Source organism: Poromitra crassiceps, assembly GCF_964638095.1.
Source record: "Poromitra crassiceps genome assembly, chromosome: 16".
Classification (NCBI taxonomy): domain Eukaryota; kingdom Metazoa; phylum Chordata; class Actinopteri; order Beryciformes; family Melamphaidae; genus Poromitra; species Poromitra crassiceps.
In genome coordinates this window covers 15,610,741-15,637,397 of record NC_139645.1, presented here as the reverse complement: position 1 = coordinate 15,637,397, position 26,657 = coordinate 15,610,741, and the positions used below count along the sequence as shown (strand labels likewise).

The window sequence follows — 26,657 nt, the reverse complement described above, 5'->3', positions numbered from 1 at the left end:
AGATTTTCTCTCTCGGACCCAAATCTGAGAATAATGTTAGACGTCCAATTCTGTGACTAGCTTCTTCTTCTTCCACTGCCAATAAAGTTGGCATCCTTTATGTTGCATGACCGCCTCCTTCTGGATGTATCCATCCACTGTTCCCTCCATTCTGTAAAACCTGATCGGCTCCTCCCCTCCTCGTGGTTGACCGCCCTGTGACTATCTGTTAAAGGGACAGCTCACCCTAAAAAATATGTTTCCTCTCACCTGTAGTGCTATTTATCCATCTATATCGTTTTGGGATAGTTGCCTGAGTTTTGGAGATGTCGGCCGCAGAGTTTCTGCCTTCTCTTCAATACAATGGAACTGGATGGCACTCGGCTTGTGGTGCTCGAAGCACCAAAAGAATACATTTGAAAAACTCAACAGCATTGTCTCTTTCCAGAAATCATGACCCGGTTACTCAAGATAATGCACAGACTTTGTTGTGAGCAGTTTCATGTCGGAACTATTTTCTTTTGCCGTCTCATATAGGAACTAGCTAGCAGCTAGTGGGTGTAGTTCGGGCAAAAGAAAATAGTTCCTCCATGAAACTGCTCATAACAAGGTCTGTGGATTATCTTGAGTAACGGGGTCATGATTTCTGGAAAGAGACAATGCTGTTGAGTTTATCAAATGTATTTATTTGGCACTTTGAGCACCACAAGCCGAGTGCCATCCAGTTCCACTGTATTGGAGAGAAGGCAGAAACTCTGTGGCCGATATCTCCAAAAGTCAGGCGACTAACACAAAACGATATAGATGGATAAATAGCACTACAGGTGAGAGGGGATATATGTATTTGTTGGGGAAACCCCCAAGTACCCCTGGTTGTCCCCCCATCCCATGTGGGCGTGGCGTGACCTGAGTCTATTGTCGGGAGTCAAATGAGAGGTTAATTGAGTCTTATTGGCCTGGTTTATAAAAAATTAATAAAAAAATCTACATGCCTAATTATGTAATTCTTTATATAGCCTAAGCCTATATCAATTGTTTTTAAGATCAATAAACACAGATGTGATATGTGTCCGGAATTTATCCCACTTGTCCTGTAATTTGAAATCTTGCGGGACACGTTGACATTGTCCTGCACCTCTTTTTCCTAGCGCGCGCACACAGACATACCTACGAAGACACACAGACTCTCTAGAGTCTTCACATTGTCCTCTAAATTACACCAGTAACGAGATGACAGTGTTTCCCTCTTGGTTTAAAGAATGTCAGAATATCAGGATAAAGGTCTGTCAATGTTTCCCAAAGCCCCAAGATGGCATCCTCAAATGTCTTTTGTGTTTTGTCCACAACTCAAAAGATATTTCGTTTGCCGTCATAGAGGAGTAAAGAAACCAGAAAATATTCACATTTAAGAAGAAGCTGGACTCAGATCATTTAGACGTTTCCCCCTTAGAAAATGGCTCAAACCGATCAATCGATTATCAAAATAGTTGGCGATTAATTTAATAGTTGACGACTAATCGAGCCTCGCTTGCACGACAAAGGCCACAATTCTGAAAAACGACAGGGCTGTATTGCAAAGATTGTTTTCCCTATGATGAAATGCACAATCGCTTTCTCTGTGTGTGTCTCTCGCTCTCTCTCTCTCTCTCACACACACACACACACACACACACACACACACACACACACACAAACGCGCTTCTACGAAGACACACACAGATAGTCCTGACATTGTCCTCTAAATTACCCCAATAATGAGATTACAGTGTTTCCCTCTTGTGAAAGGAGGTGTGTGGGGGGGGGGGGGATTCTGGGAGAAGGTGATAGCAGCATGAGCAAGAGAGAGAGACAGAGAGAGACACAGAGAGAGAGAGAGAGAGAGAGGAGAGACAGTTCAAGATAAGGATCACTGCTACAGAAATGCACTCCAGGCTGTGAGTAATTGTTCTGTCCTCAGTAACATTAGCTGTCATGATAATGGAATATTCACAGAGATTGATACCCGGACCGGCCGGTCAGAAAAGGAGGGATCGTTTAAACGGCTATGATCTCACGATCCCTCCCCTGCGCTCCGCCGCACCTCTGCGGAGCGGCGCGCACAACCAACCACCGGCCCGGAAATGTATGGAAATATAGGGGCGAAACGATTGAGCAAATTTTCAGGTTCTTGGGAAGTGGTGGCCCCAACGGTTAGAGAAGCGAGCTTTGTGACCGGAAGGTCGTCGGTTCAATCTCCGGGGACCGGCAGGATAAATCTGGCTGGGGAAAGTGAAAAGGCAGCGCTTGCCCCTCCCTCATTACCACCACTGAGGTGCCCCTGAGCAAGGCCCTTAACCCCAACCGCTCCAGTGGAGCTGGTCAGTGGCCAGCAGATCAGACTGTGGTTGTACTGGTCAGCTTCCAGATATGAATGTGTGTGTGAATGTGGACAGGGCGCTCCTGAAAAAGAGAGCATTGCTCTCAGTGAGACTCCCCCTGTATAAATAAAGGTAAAAAAAAAAAAAAGTTTGAAAGTGGTACAAAAAAGTTTGGGAACCAGTGGAAAATTATTGCAGCACTGTCTCGATATACAATTCGACTGCATATTTTTGTTTGTTTAATGCTGTCATCTCACATGTTCTGTAATCAAATCAATCAATCAATCAATATGTATATAGTGCTAAATCATAACAAGAGTTATCTCAAGGGGCTTTACAAATAGAGCAGGTAATAGACCAGGCTGTTTATTTTAGACCAGACAATGTAAACACTTCTCACATGCACTGGCTATTTTACTGCACAGGTCATGTGGCAATTGCAACAATTTTCCAACAAGAGCATGTACTGTACTTGGCAAGGAAAAAGTGGATGAAAACCTTGAGCAGACCTGGCCCTCGGTGGGCGTTCATCTGCCACGAGCGGTTGGGTTGAGAAAGAAAGCGAGATACAGAGACAGCAGTGGCAGTAATAATAATGATAAAACAATAATAATAATAAAAAGTAAATCTGTAATAATCATCCAAACAGCAGAGTTGGTGCCTGCAGAAATCTGACTGAACACCACAATCTTCCAATAGGCGTGGTCAGGGTGGGGTAAATCCCCCGTTCTATCCATTCAGCAAAGTTAGAATTTAGCTGCTAGCCCAGCCAGACACGATCGGGGATTTAACCACCGCAGTAAACGCACATCTGAGCAGACGTCTTGTGTTCTGCTCTAGAACCCCCAAACCTGTAGTACAGAGCTGCAGCACCGTCCTTTGGTGAGTCAGCCCATTGAGATATATGGGCGGTTTTACCCCACTCGCCGTCAGCCGTATAACATTTTGTGGGCGTTCCCACACATGCCGACTGTCTCTATAGAATCAGGAAATGTGCACTCTCACGAAACATTGTTGGCTAATCCAAGTGTTTTGGAGCCAAACGATCGCGCTGTGCCTCCAAAAGTCACGTATTTACCTTGTTGTCTCCTATATTCTCCTCGGTCACGATCCTCCTGTTGGCCCGTTCTTGATCAAAGCGTTGTGTCAGTGAGGAAGTAAGATGGTAGTCGTTGGACCCACAGTTGGGTCATTTGGCCACAAAACACTTGGGTTGTGAACTTGTGCTGCACGAGCTGTTTGGAGAACTTTTTGACCCAAGTTGTGAAAATTGTCTTGAGCTCTGTTTTAGAAAGGAACAGCGGCAGCCGCTTCTATTTTTCTTATTTATATCCGCTGTTGACACATTCACTTCATTGGTCAGCAACAATTATTATTCCAGCTTCAGTCACACAACAATCAATACAAAACACAACTCTTATTAAAAACCACAAATCTTTTGAGCTGTGGGCAAAATTTACTCTACAAAGGTGACAGAAATGCTTTGCTGTCAAATATTCCAAAATGCAACATCCGCTTATTTACCGTGAACTGGTTTGATGCCACTTTGCATGACGTGTTGGCTTCAGTTGCTCCAGGAGTTACAGTAAGTGCTGCTGTGTCTTGGTGCCGCAGGTCCAACCAGCTGGAGGACAAGATCACCCTGCTGAAGGGCCGCATCGAGGACATCAGCCTACCTGTGGACAAGGTGGACATCATCATCTCAGAATGGATGGTCAGTGCGTACAAACACACACACACACACACACACACACACACACACACACACACACACACACACACACTGTTGTAAAATGGAATTTCACCACTCCTCATCCGCTATATAATAATTATAACAACTTATATAAACCAAACTGAATGAAACCAAGAGTCCAGGAAGTGTCTTATAAAAAGTATATTTAAAGCCATACATTACTGCTCCTGGCCTGCCCCCCGGAGGAAAGGACAAAGCCAGGATGGGTTAAATGCAGAGGACAAATTTCACCGGCCACCGTCAGCATGTGTGTGTTGTGGCCCTCCGTGCATGTGTTGATGTGTAATCGTGTGACAATAAAGACGGGCTTGTCCGTCTGAAATCGTGTACTATGGCAAACTGCATTGCCAAAGGACTGAATTCTCAATGTACGGTACACATTTTGGTATGTCATACAGAGTCCCAATGTATTCAGTGGCGATGTCACAATTTGACATACGTTTTATAGGCAAAGGAAGGCAGAGAGAAACAGAGAGGAGGGGTGATGACTTGACTTGGAGCCTACAGGGCTGCCTGTCTGTATCAGCAAGGTCAACCTCATGCAGTGGGTGAAAGTTTGTTTTGACTGTGGAGCAGAGGGCGAAGAAATCTCCTCCTATGTGTCTGCCTGTCCAAATATGCATTTATGACTCCAACTATCGTGCCAACTTCTGCCAAAACAAACTGTGGCTAACCGGGCGAACAAAGGAAGGAATAATGAGACGATGTGTGCGTTTACTTCATTCATTTGAACTGCGAACGAGACGTGAGCTGATCACGTTTGTCTGCTGACTTTCTGCTTCCTGAAACCCCCCCCAAATCCTGGCGTTCTCCTATGTTGCATGTTGCACACAAAGATCTTATATACGGAAGATGAACACTCCAACTTCATTGACAGCTAGATCCACATTTTTCTTCTCAACGGCTTCCTTGTTTTGCTCAGGAGTACAAAAAACTTTAATTGGTGATTATTTACATGTGTTGTCTGCGCAGCCCAGCACACAACAGCTTTTAGCTATGTTTAATTCAAGGAACATGACGCTGGTGCGTGGGACTGAATGGAGCGCTATCCCCCCTGTGATGGGCGTGGCCTATTTCATGCAGTGTCTCTATGGCGTCTTGACACTTGATTTACATAAAGATTGACCAGTCTGCTGCTGCTGTTGAGAGCTGTCTTACATAAGGTTACCATGACAATTAACGCCACATTGCATCCTGGGGCTGTAAACCGCAGGAAGTGCGTTTGTTTGATCTGCCTTGCGAGCGTCGCTATCCCGAAGAGAGGAAATGTGGAGAGGCCCTTTCGCAGCCTTCACTCTTAACATTAACACTGTTACTAATGAAAGAACACAGTCGGGGCGAGGACATTTTTCACTTCAGACATTCAAAAACTTTATTCGCAAAGCTCCCAATGTCTAACTTAGTGTCAAAGTTAGTGTCAATCACCACCGACGACGGTGCACCTGCAATGGTGGGGCACACAAACGGCTTCATTACCAAATGCAAAGAGTACGACGCATTTCTCGACTTACTTAACTATCACTGTATAATAATAATAAGGTAGGAACCCTAACAAGCATAAAACAGCGTGAGATCTATAGAGAGCTGCAGGGATGACGTATTTTTGTAGTCGGAATGTGGAAGTCCCGGACTTGATGGTTCTTCACTGTTTCTGTCTATGGGATTTTTGAATGGGTTTTTGGCGCGATGCTTCAAGTAAGGTCTCTGGGCAACGCAAGCTTAATCAAACGCGAACCAGTGTTCAGCCGGATAATCTTCACACATGAGGACCACTTTCATGACTTTTGAAGCGTAAATGCGAGCCCTAGAAGTAAAAAGCTTCATAAAAAAATCCCATAGGCGAAAACAGTGAAGAACCAGGAAGTGTTAGCATCGATGTTTTCCGGACTCATTCCTGCGGCTCTCTATTGAAACGTATTGTCCCGTGGAGGATCCATGCAGTAATGGTAGTTACATTCTTTAATGTATTTTCATCTCATTTTCAATCCAAGATCATGTTGCGCTGGTCATTTTAAAATGAGCTCACAAGGCAAAAAAAAGTGCGGGGAGTCCTGCCGTAGACTGTATAAAAGTGATGGACAGAGTGAGTGTGACATCACCCATTGTTTTGTCGACTCCCATTTTGAAGAACTTTGGGTTTGGCGTTTTGGCCGCTGCCATCTTGGTTCTTGCGCAGACCACGGGTTTCCCGCAGAGCCGCAGCTCTGCCTGCTATTGATCCGTGATCGGCCGACCTGTCAATCACGCCCAAAACAGAGTATTTTTTTTTTTTTATCGTATGTGGTGATTTATATAAAGATTCACCCCTGTACAGTTGTCATGAAAGGTCAAAGTAGCTATATACATGTAGACCAAAACTGTTTTATGTACCAGACTGTAAACATGATTATTTACCGTGTAAAGACTGGCATTTTAACATAGGGAGTGGGGGGGGAGTCTATGGGACTGACTCGCTCCTGCAGCCTCCCTCAAGTGGCCATTTGAGGAACTGCAGTTTTTCCTTACACATTGGCTTCATCCGTCCAAGCCTAAACGTAAAAGGTGTGTGTGTGTGTGTGTGTGTGTGGGGAAGGGGGGGGGGGGGGGTAAATGAGATGTCCTTTCCTCTCAAGTGTCATGTGACCCCCTCCCCGCAGCGAGAATGGGTTGTGGATGAACTCAACGTAATTGAGGTTCTCCGTGTTCTTGCATCAACGTATATAACAGTATGTGACGGACACTTAAGAGTCGTGCTGTTTTCCTGTCATCTCCCTCATAGGAGCTTCTTCACATTTGTGCCGGAGTCATTAACGATGTGATGCCGTACATCATGTAGTCTTGATGATTAATGAGTCTCCCTTACCACCCTGCATTTAGAAAATCCCCCCGCCACCCTGCATTTAGAAATCCCCCCGCCACCCTGCATTTAGAAATCCCCCCGCCACCCTGCATTTAGAAATCCCCCCGCCACCCTGCATTTAGAAATCCCCCTGCCACCCTGCATTTAGAAATCCCCCTGCCACCCTGCATTTACAAATCCCCCCGCCACCCTGCATTTAGAAATCCCCCTGACACCCTGCATTTAGGAAGGCTGCTCTCATGTATCCTCGCTCATAACCACTCGGAGTAGCTTTTGTTCAGCTTTTTTCGCTGCTACTCCTACTGCTAATTTTGTCCGTTTCTGTTTAAAAAAAAATTGCAAATAAATAAATAACTATGCGTGATTACACGTATAACCAAAAAGCAGATTAGTCTTGGATCGGACCTTTTAAGCAGCCAATGAGCAGCGCCCAGAGTCCAAGGTACCGACCGGGCTGGCGGTGAGAGCCATGTTTTAAACATGGCCTTCACCGGGGCTCAACTTGACTAGGAGCTCTGCTGAATACCTAACCAGGAAGGAGCAGTCTTCCTCAGCCCTGATGGCCATTTCTCAGGGAGATGCTCGATAGCGATGCGGGCCAGACGGCCAAAGTTGAACGCACCGCTGAAGTCATCCCTAATTCATAAGCGCCTCCGTATCTGCGCCCCATCCATCGCCAGGCCCCGGGGTCACGAGCAGGGGTCACGAGCCAGAGCCTTCCCCCCTCCCCTCCTCTCCTCTCCGCGGGGGGAAATTGAAATTCGGCGGGGGGTGACGTGCCGGTGCAACGGTGAAGGATAGGGGGCGTAATCTCTGATGACACCGGCTCACGGAGCGCTAATAAATCTAAGAATCCCCCAGTCACTTCTCATCACCGCGGCGATGGCAAGACATCTCTCAGGGTGCCCGGGGCTTTTAAAGGCTGCCCTCTCCGCTCCTGCCTGTGTAAAAATGGGAGAAATGACAGTTGTCACGGCGGGAGACTTTTGGACCCGGTGTTAAGATGGCTTTAGTTGCTGTTACAGCGTTAATGGCTTTGTGTTGCAGCAAGGAAGCGTCTCTGCCAACTCACACAGTCTCTGGAGGAGTCATTGCTTTATCATGTACCCCTCCTGCCCCCAAAGCTGTTTCAGAAGTGCTTTTTCACTGCATCTTTCATAATCCACTGATGATATATATCATCATATATCATCATCAATTTAACAATAAATGCCCCCCAAAAATCTGCACATTTTTTGTTGTTGAATTTTTAGATGGAACTCTTAATTCTATATTAAAATAAGTCTTTATTATCTTGGCATGCCCAACCAGGACGATCAAATCATACAAGTGGGGATGTCTAACCCGTGCACGTGAGCAGGCCCCCCGACCGACCAGAGGAGGCGCTAGTGCGGCGACCAGGACTCATACCCCCACCCGCTTCCCACCCGCAGACGCGGCCAATTGTTCTCTGTAGGAACGTCTGACCAAGCCGGGATATAGAGCTACTGTGAATTGAACCCAGGTTCCCCCGCTGGTGGGAGAGTGCTTTTGTCGCCCTGGCAAAATAGATGATTTCTTGTGCCAGAATAGTATGAATGAACACAGCACTCACCGTTACGCTCGCCGACCCCACGTGCTGTCGAAGCCTTCCCACCTTCTGCCCCAACATCCTGTTTCAACTGTAAATGCATCCGATTCTAGAAGCAAGACAGCAGCCCGAATACACACGCCGAAGCTACGCTGAAGCAACGCCAAAGCTACGCTGAAGCAACGCAGCGCGGAGGGCGCGGTTTCATTTCAGCGTCCTTGTTAACAGGCGAGGCCGATCACACCAGCCGCACGCCACCCCACGCTGAAGCCACGCTGACGCAATAGCTTCAGCTTCTGGTCTATTTTCCAAGCGTGCAGCGCGCTGCACTTGAGCAGCCAGGCATGAAGTCAATGCAAGTTGTGAGCGGGGGCTGAGCAGCGCGTGTTTCTGGTGTGAAGGACAAGGCTCCTGCTCAAAGCTTCAGTGAAGCGCTGCTCCTGAGATGCCTATGGTGTGAACCAGGGCTAAGCAGATCTAATGCCTTGGCCTGTCAGAGCTTTAGAGGGATGTTCAACCCATTGTGGAGATATCACAAACCTACGGTATTTATTCTTTATTTCTGTTGTCATTTTTCAGCTGTAATTGTAACGTTAAAGATATAAACCCTAGTTAAACACGGTGGTCCGACCCATCTGATGTTTGGTTGTGCTTATTTTATGTACTGTGTTGATAAACCAAATCTCCCCAACAGTGACATCTCACCGCCGGTCGCACAAGCTGCTAGTTTTTGGGTGAACTCAAGTTGTATTTTGTTTTTAATTCTGGGGCCCAACAGGTAAATTAAGGCCTTGGCCACACTGATCCGTGGTGTCTGTCCGTGTGCGTTCATTTCTCTGTTCACTTCCATTCATTTTCAATGCCAGCTGTCCGACTGTCCGTGGAGCACTCAGAAGCGTACGTATCCAGAAAATTTGCATACGTTTTGATGGACAGAAAGTTGAAGAGGGATGAACTTTTTCTGGATGGACGTATCGGATGGTCGGATGGTCGGATAGTCACTGTCCGTTTAGTCAATCAGAGTCGAGGTCTCGAGAGGAGGCGTTCCGAGATTTGTTTCAACTTTTCAAAGAAGATGGCCGAGGCGGTGAACGAGGCTATAAGGGATTCCCCAGCAAAATGAGTAAAATTGTGTGATTTCACTAGGATTTCAATGACTAGAAGTTAGTCCAAGTGGAGAATGTAGTGCATATACTGTTATGGAAATGTGACAGAAAAAAACATCAGAGTGAGCAGTTTCACTTAAACTTTCTCTGCTCTCTCGTCTTTAAAGTCAATGTCACACAAAAATATATATTGCTTATAACAGCTGTTTTTGTCCGAAGCAGAGTTTTTAAATACTTCTTTACTTTTAACACATTCACTGCCAACAACGTGTAAACACGTTTTCAGAATCCAGCTGTTGACTGCCAACAACGTGTAAACAGTCCTTGGCATCGATTTTTTTTTTTTAACGGGGGGTTGTGCATCTAACCCTTTTACATATCTTATATAAGTATTGGACGTGTACAACGTGTACAACCCATTCCACCGACCCACTAAGTGGCGACAAGGAAGTAGGAAGGCAAGCAAAAAGCAGTGTGATCCATTTCCATTCTCATGAAAATGGATTGGCGGAGGCGCTTTCGTTTTCGCGTTGATTGCTGGCGGTGCGGGATTGCAAACTTGCATCGTGGATTGCGGATGGAGCACACTTTGAGGCACGCAGCGTAAATATGACCAGAGTCGCAGGGGCTTCATCGGAGCTCTCGGCCAGGGCTCCGGGAGGCGGGCGAGTCCAGCCGGGCTTCCTCGGGGAGCGGCCACGCAGACAGGCACAGCCAGGCACAGCGGCAGCGGGGCAGTGAGGCTGGTGACAAGCAGCAGGCCATTTTGCCTTGCAAAATAGCACCAAATTGGAAACAGCCATAAAAGGCTTTTAGAATGGGATTTTCAACCCATTCTTTTTTGTTTCTTTTTCGCTCTAATTTAGAGTAATTTAATTTCTATTCAGAAATTTATTTGAGAGGTCGAGAGTATGAGAAAGTGAATTTGCACAGGTAGGAAAGTGCTTGTTACACGGCGCTGCAGCCAAGAAGAACGCCCACGGAGGGAGGAGTTGAAGCAACTCTCCCTCTCGCTCTCTCCCTCTCTCTCTCTCTCGCTCTCTCTCTCTCCCTCCCTCCCTCTCTCTCTCTCTCTCTCTCTCTCTCCCTCTCACTAGGATTAAACCTAGTGCGTCTCCCTCCCGAGAGGGAGGGAGAGAGAGAGAGAGGGAGGGAGAGCGAGAGGGAGGGAGGGAGAGAGAGAGAGAGAGAGAGAGAGAGGGAGGGAGAGCGAGAGGGAGGGAGAGAGAGAGAGAGAGCGAGAGGGGGAGGGAGAGAGAGAGAGAGAGAGCCAAAAATGAATGGTTAAAGTGACTGTTCTATCCAATTTCACAAAAAGCCGTTTATCTCTGAATATTTTTTCTGACGCTAAAACCATGCTGTATTCAACTGCTAATGCTTACATAACTACTAACTCTACAAACTAACTCTTTTAGACAGAGAAAGTACACATTCTATTAGTACTTTTGAGATATTGTATGTTCACAAAGTCCAAGCTGAAACGAATCCTCGGCTCTTGTAAAATGAGCCAGAATCCTCAAAAAACGGCTTGGCAGAAGCTACCTACAGCAAAAAAAAACGGCTGGCAGTCAATGTGTTAAGAGTGCTCTCGCAGTTGTTACATTTCTTCTTCCTGGCTCTTGCTCGTTCATCGAGGTATAAATACTTTTTCCATGACAATACTTCTCTCCAGTTATCTGCACATGATCTACATTATATTATACTTGCGCTGTTCATGTCATTTGCATCGAGTCACATTTCCAAGGAGCTGCACGCAGGCTGCGCAGGCAGGCTCGCCGGCCGCGGAGCAGCGAGGGGTTTGAAGTAGACTCAGTTCTCATCGGACAGACATCTGTCCGTTCAATAATTCTGTCCATTTTCTGACGGATCAGTGTGGCCAAGGCCTAAGCCTCCAAACTTACGTTAGTGAAAGTGTTGTTAATTAATGAGATTTGAAAAATTCAAACCTGCATTTTAGAACCATTTTCTCTTGATCTCGGTTGTTCCCCGTGCCTGTTTGCTCCACTCCATTGAATTGTATGTACCTGACGCAGGTGTTGTCTACCTGGACGTTATTGTTAACAAACGTTGTGATTGGCTCTATAGTGATGGAAACAGTTCAGAGAGCTGCTGGGCGGGCGAGCTTCACTCTACACGAGAGAGAGAGAGAGAGAGAGAGAGAGAGAGAGAGAGAGAGAGAGAGAGAGAGAGAGAGAGAGAGAGAGAGAGAGAGAGAGAGAGAGAGAGAGAGAGAGAGAGAGAGAGAGAGAGAGAGAGAGAGAGAGAGAGAGAGAGAGAGAGAGAGAGAGAGAGGCATGCTGAGGTTGAATTCCAATGGAGTTTCCACTGTGTGAAAGAGTAGTTTTTAAATCTGTAGACAAACGGATAAATCAACTAACAGACTTTTCACATCAGAGAAATGACTTTAGATTCTCACTTTGTGTGTTTTTTTTTACACCCAACAATGAGTAAAAAGAGAGAGAATTGGCATGTTTTAGTTTTGCTTTCTCTTTAATGTATCACTTACCTTCTACATCCTCCAACCCTGTCCATCATGAACGCACACGCACGCACGCACACGCAGACATACACACACACACACACACACACACACACTCACACTAGGGATGCACCGATCCACATTTTTTCACTTCCGATCCGATTCCGATACCTGAATTTGGATATACGGTATGCCGATACCGATATTATGCCGATACCAATATTTTTCTGGAATATACAGTGTAGGCAAAGATTTGGCCAATTCAAGTTTTTTTTTTTTATATATATATACCTTGCAAAAAGCAGACAAAATTAAGAAAATATACAAGGCAAAGAAGGGTACTATTTATACATGGGCAAATTCCGGCCAGCGCCCCGCCCCCTGTGCGGCCCGCGCTGGAATTGCAATCCCCCCCCACCCCCGATTCCGATACGATTCGTGAATTAGTGCCAATATCGGCACCCGATACCGATATTGGATCGGATCGTCCCCATCCCCTAACACATACACACACACACACACACACACACACACACACACACACACACACACACACACACACACACACACACTCAGGCAGGCCAAGGCCTCCAGCAGAGGATGGACAAATTGGGTCAAAGTGTGCTGTCCAGGGATGGCCGGGGGGCAGGGGGGCAGGGGGGCAGGTGGGGGGGGCACAGGAGGGAAGACTATAAATAGATGAGTCTGTAGCATTTGTTCCACACGCTGTGTGACGCTTTGTGGGAACATGCGACTGAAAACACGCCAAACTGCCATTTACAAGAACCACACCCAGGTGTTGAGGTAAATGGTGCAGGTTGCGCAGGTCGGGCCCTTCTCCCCCGCCCTCCTCCCCATATGCATAGGCTACTCCTGATTGGTCTATCCTCTCATGCTACAAACGGACATCGACTAATTAATTACAGTAATTGACTAATGGTTTCAGCACTCATAAAGAGTTAGGTTAGGTTGATCATTACGTTAAAAACGACTTACCCAACAGTTCAGGCAGTGGGGGGAAGAGAAGTAACAGTATTGGAAAAGTTCAGCGGTCAAAGTTGTCAGACAGACAGAAGGACTATGGTTACAGGCCTAATAGGCAGAGATGGTTGATAAATGTGTTACGTCCGTGATGGTGTGTGCGTGTGCGTGACACTGTGTGTGTGTGTGTGTGTGTGTGCGTGCGTGTCTTTCTGTGTGTGTGTGTGTGACACTGTGTGTGTGTGTGTGTGACACTGTGTGTGTGTGCGTCCGTGCGTGTGTGTGTGTGTGTATGTGACTGTGTGTGCGTCCGTGCGTGTGTGTGTGCATGTGTGACTGTGTGTGTGTGACACTGTGTGTGTGCGTGTGTGTGTGTGTGTGTGTGTGTGTGTGTGTGTGTGTGTGTGTGTGAGAGTGACTGTGTGCGTGTGTGTGTCCGTCCGTGTGTGTGTATGTGACTGTGTGTGTGTGTGTGTGTGTGTTGGGGGCGGGGGGTGCCAGATGAGTAGCTGTCTGCTGGGGCAGGGTGTCTGAGAGACTGCCTTTAGCAGCACCAGTGTCATTTCATAACTCTTTCTCATTGATGGCGCCTCCTCCTCTTCTGAGCACAGTGCAAAACAAACAGGCCGGCGCTGATAAGAGGCTGGAGCACCAGAGACACCGAGAGGCTAAACAAAGACTATCACTCCCAGATCAATGGCAGCTGATGATGGGGCCTGCTGGCTTCACGCTGTTTAACGGCAGACAGAAGGACATGAGAGGACGGTCGGCTTCAACGAAACTTTGTCGCCCTGACTTTTTCCCGCCAGGTTGCAATATAACGCCGGAGTCCACTTCCTGCCTCACAACGAGCTTTGAAAACGCTGTGCCAGCATCAAACCCCAAACCAGAGAGTACACCTACACGTGATTCTGCTCTCATCACTAACCGCAGTAGAACGAGGCAGGTTGAGGGACAATGTGCAAACCAAAAGAAGTCATCAGTTAGCTGATGACAGTGACGTGCGGTGAGGTGAGTGGCTGGGTAGGCAGTAGCCTATAGGGGTGGGGGGGGGGGATCGATACACCATAGTATCGCGATGTTTTGCCTGATGATATTGTATCGTTATTTGGACGCCAAGTATCGATATTAAAAAAATATATATATATATATATCTTTTTTTTTGCAGGCCATGCCAGGCCACCGGGCATTTGCCCGAAGCGCCCGATGGTGCAGTCCGCGCCTGCAGTGGCGTATTGAGTCCAGAGAAGCTTAATAATGTAGCCTACGTGTGGGGCAAAAACAAAACAAAACAAAACAAAAAAACACTGCATGTTTTACTTCCGGTGAGGTCAAGGAAAAGGTAGGAAAAGGAGTTACTGTAGGAGTGACAATATATCGAAATATCGCAATATTCAATATATCGCAATACTAGCATATCGCAATACTATCGTATCACGACTCAAGTATAATTTTAGTATCGTATCGTGGGCATCTGGTGATTCCCACCCCTAGTAGCCTATAGGGCAGGCACAGGCTATTGTTAGGACAAGATTCTCAAAGACATTAGGCCATTTTTCTTTTTAATTGTCTCCCCAATTATACTTGGCCAATTTATCCCCATGCTGCCTTATTGGCTGCCCCGGTCACTGCTCCACCCTCTGCTGATCTGGGGAGAGCCGAGACTAGCACCATGCTTCCTCCGACACATGCGCAGTTACCAGCCGCTTCTCTTCACCTGACAGGGGGAGCTTCGCCGGTAAGGAAGTAGCACGTGGGAGGATCACGCTATTCCCACCAGTTCCCTTCCACCCCGATCAGGCGCCCCGACCGACCAGAGGAGGCGCTAGTGCAGCGACCAGGACACACACCCCCAATCCGGCGTCCCAACCCTCAGGCGCAGCCAATCGTGCCTGTATGGATGCCCGACCAAGCCGGAGGTAACACGGGGATGCGACCCTCGTGTTGGTAGGCAGGCAGGGAATCAAGGAGATACAGTACTCGCTAGGGGTGTCACGATACACTCAGTTCACGATACGATACGATACACGATATTGGGTTCACGCTAACGATACGATACAATATTTTAACAATATTTTTTTGCGATCGATTTGTAAGTTGAGGGGGCATCCACCACGCTAATTTGAGTAATTTCACCATTTTCATCCTCCGTGTCTGTAACGTCCCTCGTCTGTTCAAACAAAGCAATGAAAAGGAGAGCGAGCATGCAATCAGAGGCAGGTCAGTGCCACCATGTTCAGCTTCTTTTTCTCACGATATGAGATTTCATCTCAACGATACATATTGTCACGTTTTGATATAGCGATATATTGTGACATCCCTAGTACTCGCACATCCAACTCTCTCCGACGCTGGTGAATGAACACTTGAGTGTTGAGAAAGGAAGATCCTGCACACTGCTCTTGCTCAGCATCACAAGTATTGATCACGAACGTTTCGGTCTCCCTGGACATTTGTCAAGAGTTTAATGAAAGGAAAGGTACAGCATAGATTTGAGATCCGCCCCCTCCCGTTTGTTTTAGAAATGTTGAGCACAAAGAACACCAGCACCATAAAAAAAAAACAGCATGGGATATATTTAGAAAAAAGCAAAATACAGAAATAATAATGGTAAAAAATAAATAAAAAATAAGTAATAATCATAATTTTGATTTTTATTATCACAGGGTAGGAGGCATTGCCTACCTGGACGATTTCTCCTTTAAGAACTACCTGCAGATCTCAGTTTCATATGAAGGCCACTCTCCCCCCGCGTGTTGAGCGCTTTGAGAAAATGGAAAGTGGCAAACTCACCTTGGAGAACCTCTTCTTCCAGGGCGGCAAATTGTTCTCCAGGAGCAGCAGGCGGTCAATCTGTTCTGGGGAACCATGAGCGTGACGACTAATGTCCAAAAAGTTCTGGCCCAACTTCTCTGCTGTTTTGTGTGCCGCATCTCTCATCTCTCGCTTTTTACCTTGAGGTGGACCCAGTTTGACTACAAAATGAGGCGCACTTAACTTGCTCTCTCTCTCTCTCACTCACACACACACACACACACACACACACACACACACACTGCGAAACTGTGTGTGCGGTGGGTGTGTGTGAAGTCAAATAAATGGCAGCCTTCCCTCTCTAGCCTCATTATCAGTGCTAGGAGACTCACCTGCCCAAGCAGAGGGCGCTAGTCATCAGTCATCCTGTCCTCCAGTCTGACTGACTGTCAGTCACACACACGCACGCGCGCGCGCACACACACACACACAGACACACACACACTCTCTCTCGGATACAAGGAAATGCACACACACACACACACACACAGTGACAGTGCCACAGGTGTGTCCATGTCCTAATGAGGATTTATTGACTGCGTTTACTTCGCTGCGCGCTTCAGGAAGTTGTTTTCAGGCCAGCTGTCCGTGCAACAAAAGTTCTCATGCACGTTCCACTTCCTGCTGTTTGTAACGGGGCTGTTGGTGCACGGGTCACTTCCTGCTGTTTGTAACGGGGCTGTTGGTGCACGGGTCACTTCCTGCTGTTTGTAACGGGGCTGTTGGTGCACGGGTCAAGTCAAGTCAAGTCAAATTTTATTTATATAGCACCTTTCATACACAAGGCAATTCAAGGTGCTTTACAAAAAAATAATCGAAAAAACAAGCAGCAAAGCAATGCACATATAAAAAAACACACATAAAAAACACAGCCGACAGTTTTAGTTAAAATATATACTCAAATTAACAAACATGAAACGGGTCACTTCCTGCTGTTTGTAACGGGGCTGTTGGTGCACGTTCCACTTCCTGCTGTTTGTAACGGGGCTGTTGGTGCACGGGTCACTTCCTGCTGTTTGTAACGGGGCTGTTGGTGCACGGGTCACTTCCTGCTGTTTGTAACGGGGCTGTTGGTGCACGGGTCACTTCCTGCTGTTTGTAACGGGGCTGTTGGTGCACGGGTCACTTCCTGCTGTTTGTAACGGGGCTGTTGGTGCACGGGTCGGGTCACTTCCTGCTGTTTGTAACGGGGCTGTTGGTGCACGGGTCACTTCCTGCTGTTTGTAACGGGGCTGTTGGTGCACGGGTCACTTCCTGCTGTTTGTAACGGGGCTGTTGGTGCACGGGTCACTTCCTGCTGTTTGTAACGGGGCTGTTGGTGCACGGGTCACTTCCTGCTGTTTGTAACGGGGCTGTTGGTGCACGGGTCACTTCCTGCTGTTTGTAACGGGGCTGTTGGTGCACGGGTGTGCAGTCCAGCAACACTTTTCGATAGTACGAGAGCCAGTGAGACTGATCTGAAACTACCCAATCTGAAAAGCAAGGTGGGGAGAAGCACATTCCTCTACTCTGGGGGAGAAGAATGGAACATTGGAACAAGCTCCCCAAACGGAATTAAGACTGCGAGCTCTCTGAGTGGTTTTAAAAACCTCCTGAAGAAATACTTGCTGAGTAATCTAGAATAGTTTGACGAGGCTATCCTGTGACGAAATTTTGCACTTACTGTATATCTATTGTTTTTCTCTGCATTGTTTATTTAACCTGTAATGTAGATTGTATGTTGGTGTATGTTGTATGTCCTATTCTTAACAACAGGGACCATGTTGGAAATAAGTGGTTGCACTTTCACATGATATCCCTTGGATTGTGATGTTTTTTTTATATCCAAAATAAAATAAAATCGATACTGAAAATTTAAATCGGATACAATACTCATTTGCAACAGGTATCGATAGTATCGAAACTGTCAATATATATATTTTTTAATAGATACAATACTCATTTGCAACAGTTTTAATACTATCAGTGCTTTCTTTTTCTGAAAAATCACTGATTTTCCACTCCCTATCATTGGGTATCTGTTGCTTCAACAAGCTAAACGTGCTCTGATGGTTATAGAGTGGCGGTAATATGCTGTCTAAGTTCAAAGTTTTATCAGGACTAGATTATGGAAAAGTGCGTCTGTCCGTAGATCTGTCTAATTTTATTTTTATGCCTCTTGATGTGTCATGATCCCCCCTTCCCGTGGTATCGAAAATGGTATCGAGTATCGATATTTTCCTGGGTATCGGTATCGAAGTAGAAATTCTAGTATCGTGACATCCCTAATAGATTGCATAAAAAAAGATGGACGTAGCCACCGTGACGTCACCCAGTGGTGTGTGGAGTCCCGTTTTTTAAGCCTCCAGTTTGCCAGTTTGACCGTCGCCACCTTGCGCGAGACCAGGGTTGAGTTCAGCCCCGCCAACACGTAGCAAACGCTTTATTCCAACAGAAACGCCGGTGCTTTGAACAGCCTGTTGTGTGACGCAAGTGTTGCAGCCGTCTGTTGGAACCACTGTGCACACTGCCTCTTTAAATGGCGGGGTTTATATACACGTCGCTGCTGATTGGGTAACACCGCTCTGACACGCCCACGATACAAGACGTGAACGTGCGGGCGTGCACGATTCTGCATCGATTCACAAATGTCAAAAATCTTCTTCTTTTTTTAATAATCAAATAAAATATAATGGAAGTACATGCAGTTGTTTATTTTAATTATGGATCATAATACAATGCAATTCCAAATGCACTTTTATTTTAAAAGTAGCCACACAGTGAGAAAAAAGAAAGTGAGAAAAAATAAATCATGTATTGGGGAAAAAAAGTGATGCATCGATTTAAGATGCATCGAGATGCATCGATAATCATAATCGAATCGTAGCCCTCTGAATCATAATCCAATCGTGAGGCCAGTGAAGATTCACAGCCCTAATACCCAGCTACAGTATATCTTTCTTTGCACATTTTTAATTGAACTGGAAATGAGCGCTGGGCTTCGCGTGCATGGTGACACGTCATCAAAAGGTTCTGACTCCGTGTCACGCAGGAACAGACAATCTGATAAAAAAAAAAAAACATCATATCCTTGTTTGAAGAAGTGCCTCCAATATCCTTCGTAGTAGCTTTACTATATCATTGCGTTGCGCTTCCACTATCTTCCTCCTGTATATCTATCTCATTTGCATGTCTTTAAATGGAGATCAGGCCCGACACCCACAAAGACACCCCAAATCTATTACAGCCACGTGTGTCAGATGTTTATGCTAATGGTGTCATCCGACTGACGAACACTACAGAAGAAGAGGGCTAGTTCACATACTGTAGTGGTGCTGCCTTCAGGGTGCAGCGGAGCATGGAAATACTCGCATGCAGCTATCCTTCCTCACACACAGAAACACACACACACGCAATGCACACATACACACTCACGCAATGCACACATACACACCATCCCCTTTTTTTTGCCTGGGCCCTCCTGGGACTGGTGCTGATGATGTTCTGCAGTAATTGAGGAATACGTGTGTTGGATACAGAGGGAGGGAGAGAGGGAGGGAGGAGGTACTGGAGGGCGGAGAAAATGGTAAACTGCTGATGCATTTTTTTTTTCATGTACCCAAATGTCTCGTGGTACCTATAGAGTAATATATATAAAGTATATATATAAACGTCTCATGGTACATATAGAGTAATGTCTCGTGGTACCTATAGAGTAATATATATAAAGTATATATATAAACGTCTCGTGGTACCTATAGAGCAATATATATAAAGTATATATATAAACGTCTCGTGGTACCTATAGAGCAATATATATAAAGTATATATATAAACGTCTCGTGGTACCTATAGAGTAATTGACGTCTCGTGGGAACCTATAGAGTAATGTCTCGTGGTACCTATAGAGTAATGTCTCGTGGTAGAGTAAAATATATCTTGAACAGAAAATAAATGGACAATTGTAAATGGTGCAGTACACGCTCCAGAACCGATACTTCCGGTGGCGGCGCTGTAGAGCAGTCGAAACCCAAAATGACACAGCCGAAGAAGGCTGTGTCTGAGCTAAAAACTTTGGCACTTCCATGTGAATAATGGCTCGGTATTGGAAACTACGGAAGATTTTGGAGTACATTGGCGCCGTAGCATTGCATAATAACATTGTGTGTGAGGTAGGTACAGTTTTAATGTGTTTGATAACGTGTGAAGCCATTGGAGCCGACCTCCCAGTGGCTAGAGGACCCGCGCATCCGAGACTCTGAAGGAAGAATGAGTGATGAGTCTCGCGTTGAGGCTACGGGGACGCTAGCTGCTCCGGTATGCTTAGCTTTTAGGTGATAGCTCAAACTCGATGTAGTTCTGTGATATTTAAATTCCGCTTTATACAAGGTGCAAACTACTGTTGACTTGTCCACTGTGCCATTTGGGAGTTTAAAATGAGCCATTTAGAAGCGTGTTGCTCCTTCTTTTCCATGCCTGCACCAACAGCAGGAGACAGGAAACCGCTGCGACCGGCTTGACTACAAATACGGGTGCGTCGAAGGGACAAAATATCGGCATGCAATAAAAAAAAAACCCGTTATGGTCGGCCCTTAATCGCATCGCGATTAACGCGTTAACGCTGACAGCCCTAAAAAATATATATATATATTTTATATATATCTTATATTTATATATATCTTAGTCTCTCCCCAGACTCAAATATGATGTTGAATCGCTGCGCTCCGCATACTACATACTGTAAATGAGTCGGTGCCGCTTCACAGCCAAAGCCTGTTATTTGAGGATGCGTGTAGGGGTTTGGAATGGAATAAGTGACAGGTCATAGCACCAATGAGAGAGTGGTTCGAAATGCTCAATCTGTTGCAGGAGCCAGTCAGATGGGCGCTCTCGGGGTGGGTGGGCCTCCCTGATCGCAAAGTCGTTACTGATTGGTGAAGGGTAAATGGTGAATCCACCACTCGCCAATCACTGGCCAAGATTCCGTTCCCAGTTTGGTGAGAGGAGTGTCCCAGACCCAGAGAGAGATCTGCAGCATGCAGCAACGTAGTGTATCAGCGTAAGAACTCTGGTGTTGAGACTACCTCTATAGAGTCTAGAGAAGTGCTTGACGAGATTTAACATTATTTTGTGTGTTAAAGTCAGTGAAAGGGATAATAGTAAAAATCCTTGACAAATGTAGCACAGTTGTAAAAGTGTTTTCACCTATGTATGTTTTTCTATCGTGCGTGTGCATGGGTGCCTGTTTAGATGTGTGTGTGTGTGTGGGGTGGGGGGGGGGCACTCAGGGGAATGTGTTTTATATGCAAATGTTGTTAATGTGTATAAGCTGCTCCAGCCAATTCTCATTAGTGTTTCATTAGTGTGTTTTATGGAAATGCACGCCGACTCTGCTGCAGAGCCAAGCCTGCACCAGTCCACCTGTCTCCTGCAGAGCCAAGCCTGCACCAGTCCACCTGTCTCCTGCAGAGCCAAGCCTGCACCAGTCCACCTGTCTCCTGCAGAGCCAAGCCTGCACCAGTCCACCTGTCTCCTGCAGAGCCAAGCCTGCACCAGTCCGCCTGTCTCCTGCAGAGCCAAGCCTGCACCAGTCCGCCTGTCTCCTGCAGAGCCAAGCCTGCACCAGTCCACCTGTCTCCTGCAGAGCCAAGCCTGCACCAGTCCACCTGTCTCCTGCAGAGCCAAGCCTGCACCAGTCCACCTGTCTCCTGCAGAGCCAAGCCTGCACCAGTCCACCTGTCTCCTGCAGAGCCAAGCCTGCACCAGTCTCCCTGTCTCCTGCAGAGCCAAGCCTGCACCAGTCCACCTGTCTCCTACAGAGCCAAGCTTGCACCAGTCCGCATGTCTCCTGCAGAGTCAAGCCTGCACCCGTCCACCTGTCTCCTGCAGAGCCAGTCCACCTGTCTCCTGCAGAGCCAAGCCTGCACCAGTCCACCTGTCTCCTGCAGAGCCAGTCCACCTGTCTCCTGCAGAGCCAAGCCTACACCAGTCCACCTGTCTCCTGCAGAGCCAAGCCTGCACCAGTCCGCATGTCTCCTGCAGAGTCAAGCCTGCACCAGTCCACCTGTCTCCTGCAGAGCCAAGCCTGCACCAGTCCACCTGTCTCCTGCAGAGCCAAGCCTGCACCAGTCCACCTGTCTCCTGCAGAGCCAAGCCTGCACCAATCCACCTGTCTCCTGCAGAGCCAAGCCTGCACCAGTCCGCCTGTCTCCTGCAGAGCCAAGCCTGCACCAGTCTGCATGTCTCCTGCAGAGCCAAGCCTGCACCAGTCCACCTGTCTCCTGCAGAGCCAAGCCTGCACCAGTCCGCAAGCCTGCACCAGTCCACCTGTCTCCTGCAGAGCCAAGCCTGCACCAGTCCACCTGTCTCCTGCAGAGCCAAGCCTGCACCAGTCCGCCTGTCTCCTGTGAACTAAGCTGTCTCCTCAGACTAACACCTTGGCCTGTCTGTCTCACAGCCTGTGGACCGTTTGGCTGGAGGGAAGCGCTATCAAAAAACAAGTAATTTAATCCAGTATTGAGTGTGCAATCTCGTCTTTCTTAAAGCAAGTGATCGAAGAGATAACGTGAAGTGAGATAAAGGAGGGAGTGAGATATTTTCACTTGTTTCTATGTGCGGTATCGCCTCTTTTGAGAATTTTAAATAAGTAACAACATCTTTAAATAGGTTGGATCAGTCTAGTGCTATCAGGATCATATTGATGGAATGGGGGAGCGGGTGGGGAGCTGCTGTTCCACAACGAGTACAGGCACCAGAGTTTGGAAAGATAAAGATCTGACACCTGACCAGGTAATCGTTAAATCAACACTATTCATGATTTGCCTCTCACGGGATTGTTTTCTGTGGCCGCCATCTTGATCTCCAAATGCAGCACACTGCAAAAAACTTTGAAAAACTTTGTTTTTCAATGTAGGTCTTTGTGAGGACTGTTCAAACCATGTACTCTTCCATACTTAGTACTACAAAAACAGCTTTGATACCTTTTGTACTTTTTGTACACCTTCTGACATCATTCTGACATCACTGATAATGTCAGAAGGTCCATGACATCATCAGAGACACAGGCCAGCACCCCTGAATTGACGATCCCCTCCGCTGCAGGGGGTAAGTACCGTGGGGACTGGTGGCTGTGGAGTGAAGCACGTGGAGAATTGGGGCTGTCATCTCGGCAGCACCCACTTATGAGCCTCCCATAGCTCCTCTCGGCCATCCCTCTAGTGTGCCATGCCTGTGGGTGATACCTCATAGTCCTCCAAATAGCATGGTGGACGTGTCCGACGTTTCGGACAAAGTTCTCAGTCTTACTCCATGTCGGTGGTAAGCGCCGCTATCCGGCTCGAAGGCCCAAAATGAAGAGACCGTAAAGGACTGTATATAGGTTGGTTGTTGTTATCTAGCTGGCGGTCAACGAAGAGGTCTTCGGGTCACTGTGGGCTGGTGGGCTGGTGCTCGTCATCTATTCCTGAGGTTGAGGGATTGACGGGGTGGAGGGCGTACAGATAGAGGCGAGGAGGCAGGAGGAAGATGGGAAAAGTCACGTGACTGTGGACCTCTAAGTCAACCAAACACAGTGAGCGGTGCTTGGAGAATTGCTGGAAATGCAGGAAAAATTCTCCGAAACCGCTTACTGTACATTTGGGAAAATGGAAAAACCGGCCAAGTTACTTCCTGCCTATTCCAATGCCCAATGTGAAGTTTCAGATTGATTGGCTAACCCGTTACGGAGATAAATGGTTACAGAAGGACAGAGTTTCCTTCTTTCTATAGTAAGATAAGATAGTAAGATGGTGAAGATGTAAATTAGGAGGTGGAACATAAAACATGCATGGAAGACGGTGGAGGTGGCATGCCATCCTGGAGCATCATCTGAGATAAAGTAAGGTGTGATGCTGCTTTCTGCCATCTCTCTCGCTCTTATATCCTCTTTCCTTCAAGTGAGGCAGTGTCCCGTGAAATTGGGCTCTAAATTACGAGGCCGGCGTAACGCTGTGTGAGGGTTTTAAAAATGACCTGGTCCAGAGCTAAGGACATCGGCTGGACCGCAGCAGTCGGGCGGACAGTCTTTGCGTCCGATTCAGTTCTAAACCAGGTCTCGGTCGGGGGGGAAACGGGGAGAAACGCATCCCTTTTATTGTCCGCAGAGTCGCCTATATCGTCTTCATCGCCGTCGTCATTATCGCCTCGTGCCCATGACAGAGATGGCGGCGATTTGGAGTGGAGAGTTATAAATCACGGCTGGTTCCTTGTTTGTCTGCCCGCTCGCTCTCTCCCTCCTCCTCCTCCTCCTCCTCCTCCTCCTCTCTCCCCAATGAAAGCTTGTCTTCATTTGAATAATGAGGCTCTTATCTCGCCGAATTACGATCCAGCTTGGCCACAGCAGCAGTCTCTCTATATCTCTCCCCTGTCTCGCTCTCCTCATCTCCACTCAAGAGCAGCAGTCTCTCTATATCTCTCCCCTGTCTCGCTCTCCTCATCTCCACCCAAGAGCATTTTACCCCCACCTCCACCCCCGCCCTCGACCATCCATTCTTTATCTTCTGACCTGGCCCTCACCTCTCCTTCTCCCTCTCCCCCGCCGTACACTGAATTAAAGCGGCACTCCGCCCCGTTTTTGGACGTTTCCCGATCAATTCTGACCAAACTCCTATCAATCGTCTCCCCGGATAGTTACTTATATGCCGCTTGCCTGCGCCTCACATTGATTTCGCGCTCCGTAATGAGACAAGTTGTTAGTGAAAATGGCCTCAAGTCACGGCTTTTCTCGTACAGTTGCGATGCAGCTGCCTGCGTGGGCCGTTTTTGGGAAAGACGTTTATGTGTAGGAGAGCTGTGCAACCAAGCAAACACGATGCAAGTAGTAAAGTAACACAATTTAAACTTTTAATTGCGTCTTTATTTAAGCAGGTAAAGTCTCTTTGAGATGTCAAATCTCTTTTTGCAAGAAAGACCTGGACAATTAAACATGCATAAAGTGAGAGTTAATACAAGGAATAAAATAATGTCAAATACAAATTAAAATCAAGTGCAATACATTTTGAATTGAGAGTAAAATAACTTACAATTTAGACACCGTCATAGTTCCCTATTGAATGCGTTTCAATAGGGAAATACACACACACACACACACACACACATACATGTGTGTGATGTGTATGATGGGACAATAGGGGCCAAAATGGCGAGAGTTACTATTGCTATATGCCTTAAGTGCTCCCTTCACCGTTGTCGTCTGGAAGCAGCTCTAAAACGACTGATGAGTGTTTTTACTGATATTGAAGAACCAATAGAGGCACTGACAGAGGTGATCAGTCAAAAGTGTAGCGACCAATTCTGCTCCGCCCACTCGTCCCGGATGGAGATGTGCCCTCCCACAAGCTGTAACCCGCCCCCGCATGCCTTAACCCGCCCCCGCATGCTTTAACCCGCCCCCGCATGCTTTAACCCGCCCCCGCATGCTTTAACCCGCCCCCGCATGCTTTAACCCGCCCCCACATGCTGTAACCCGCCCCCACATGCTTTAACCCGCCCCCGCATGCTTTAACCCGCCCCCACATGCTTTAACCCGCCCCCGCATGCTGTAACCCGCCCCCACATGCTTTAACCCGCCCCCACATGCTTTAACCCGCCCCCACATGCTGTAACCCGCCCCCGCATGCTTTAACCCGCCCCCGCATGCTTTAACCCGCCCCCACATGCTGTAACCCGCCCCCACATGCTTTAACCCACCCCCACATGCTTTAACCCGCCCCCACATGCTTTAACCCGCCCCCACATGCTGTAACCCGCCCCCGCATGCTTTAACCCGCCCCCACATGCTTTAACCCGCCCCCACATGCTTTAACCCGCCCCCACATGCTTTAACCCGCCCCCACATGCTTTAACCCGCCCCCACATGCTGTAACCCACCCCCACATGCTGTAACCCGCCCCCGCATGCTTTAACCCGCCCCCGCATGCTTTAACCCGCCCCCACATGCTTTAACCCGCCCCCGCATGCTTTAACCCGCCCCCGCATGCTTTAACCCGCCCAACCGCTGTTCATACAAACAAAACATGGGGGCGGCCGACATGGATCCAAAGAACTAGGAGCAGCCAGAAGGGGGAGGCGGGTTTATCCAATTGGGAGTTGGTGGTTGGAGGGGTTGCAAGGTAAAAGAAAAAAAGCCATTTGTCAGCAGTATCTGCCACTCAGGTCGAAGCCAACAAGATGTGGACAAAAAGTCCATTTCAGCATTAATGGAATAATCCCATGGTTAATGTGTTGCCTACTGGAGCAGAACACAAGGTCACACCAGGGCCAACCGGCAGCCTTTGGGATGCTGCGTGGCAGACAGGCAGGCAGCGCTCCACTCACCACCACGGACAATTCGGATGATGTTGAATTAGAAAATAATTAAATTTTTGTCAGATATTACTCAACCCCCTCTTCTCTGCATTTATTACACCTGCAATAAGCCATATCAGACCAACTCAACCCCCTCTTCTCTGCATTTATTACACCTGCAATAAGCCATATCAGACCAGCCCTGAACTGACTGCGTGGTAGAGATTTTATTGAGACATAATGATATACAGTGTTGGGCAAGTTACTTTCAAAATGTAATATACTACATATTACTAGTTACATTCGTTTGAAAGTAATACGTTACTTTACAATATTACTGTCTGTGTAGAGTAACTCGTTACTTATTACACTACTTTTGCATTACTTTTTACCAAAACAACAGCAGCAGCAGAATGACATTGCCGCCCCAGAACCATCCCAAAAAATAATTTCAACCGCCTTGAAGTCAGTGTAAAC

At 47.2% G+C, this 26,657-nt stretch overlaps 1 protein-coding gene across 1 annotated transcript in view; it reads left to right on the top strand.

Moving 5' to 3' along the window:
- The window catches only part of prmt3 (protein arginine methyltransferase 3), a 114,771-nt gene that overhangs the window by 28,125 nt on the left and 59,989 nt on the right, over positions 1-26,657 (top strand). The window contains exon 10 of the mRNA XM_083652581.1: positions 3,951-4,050. Coding sequence (XP_083508707.1) covers positions 3,951-4,050 — 100 coding nt within the window. The remainder of the gene's footprint in view (positions 1-3,950; positions 4,051-26,657) is intronic.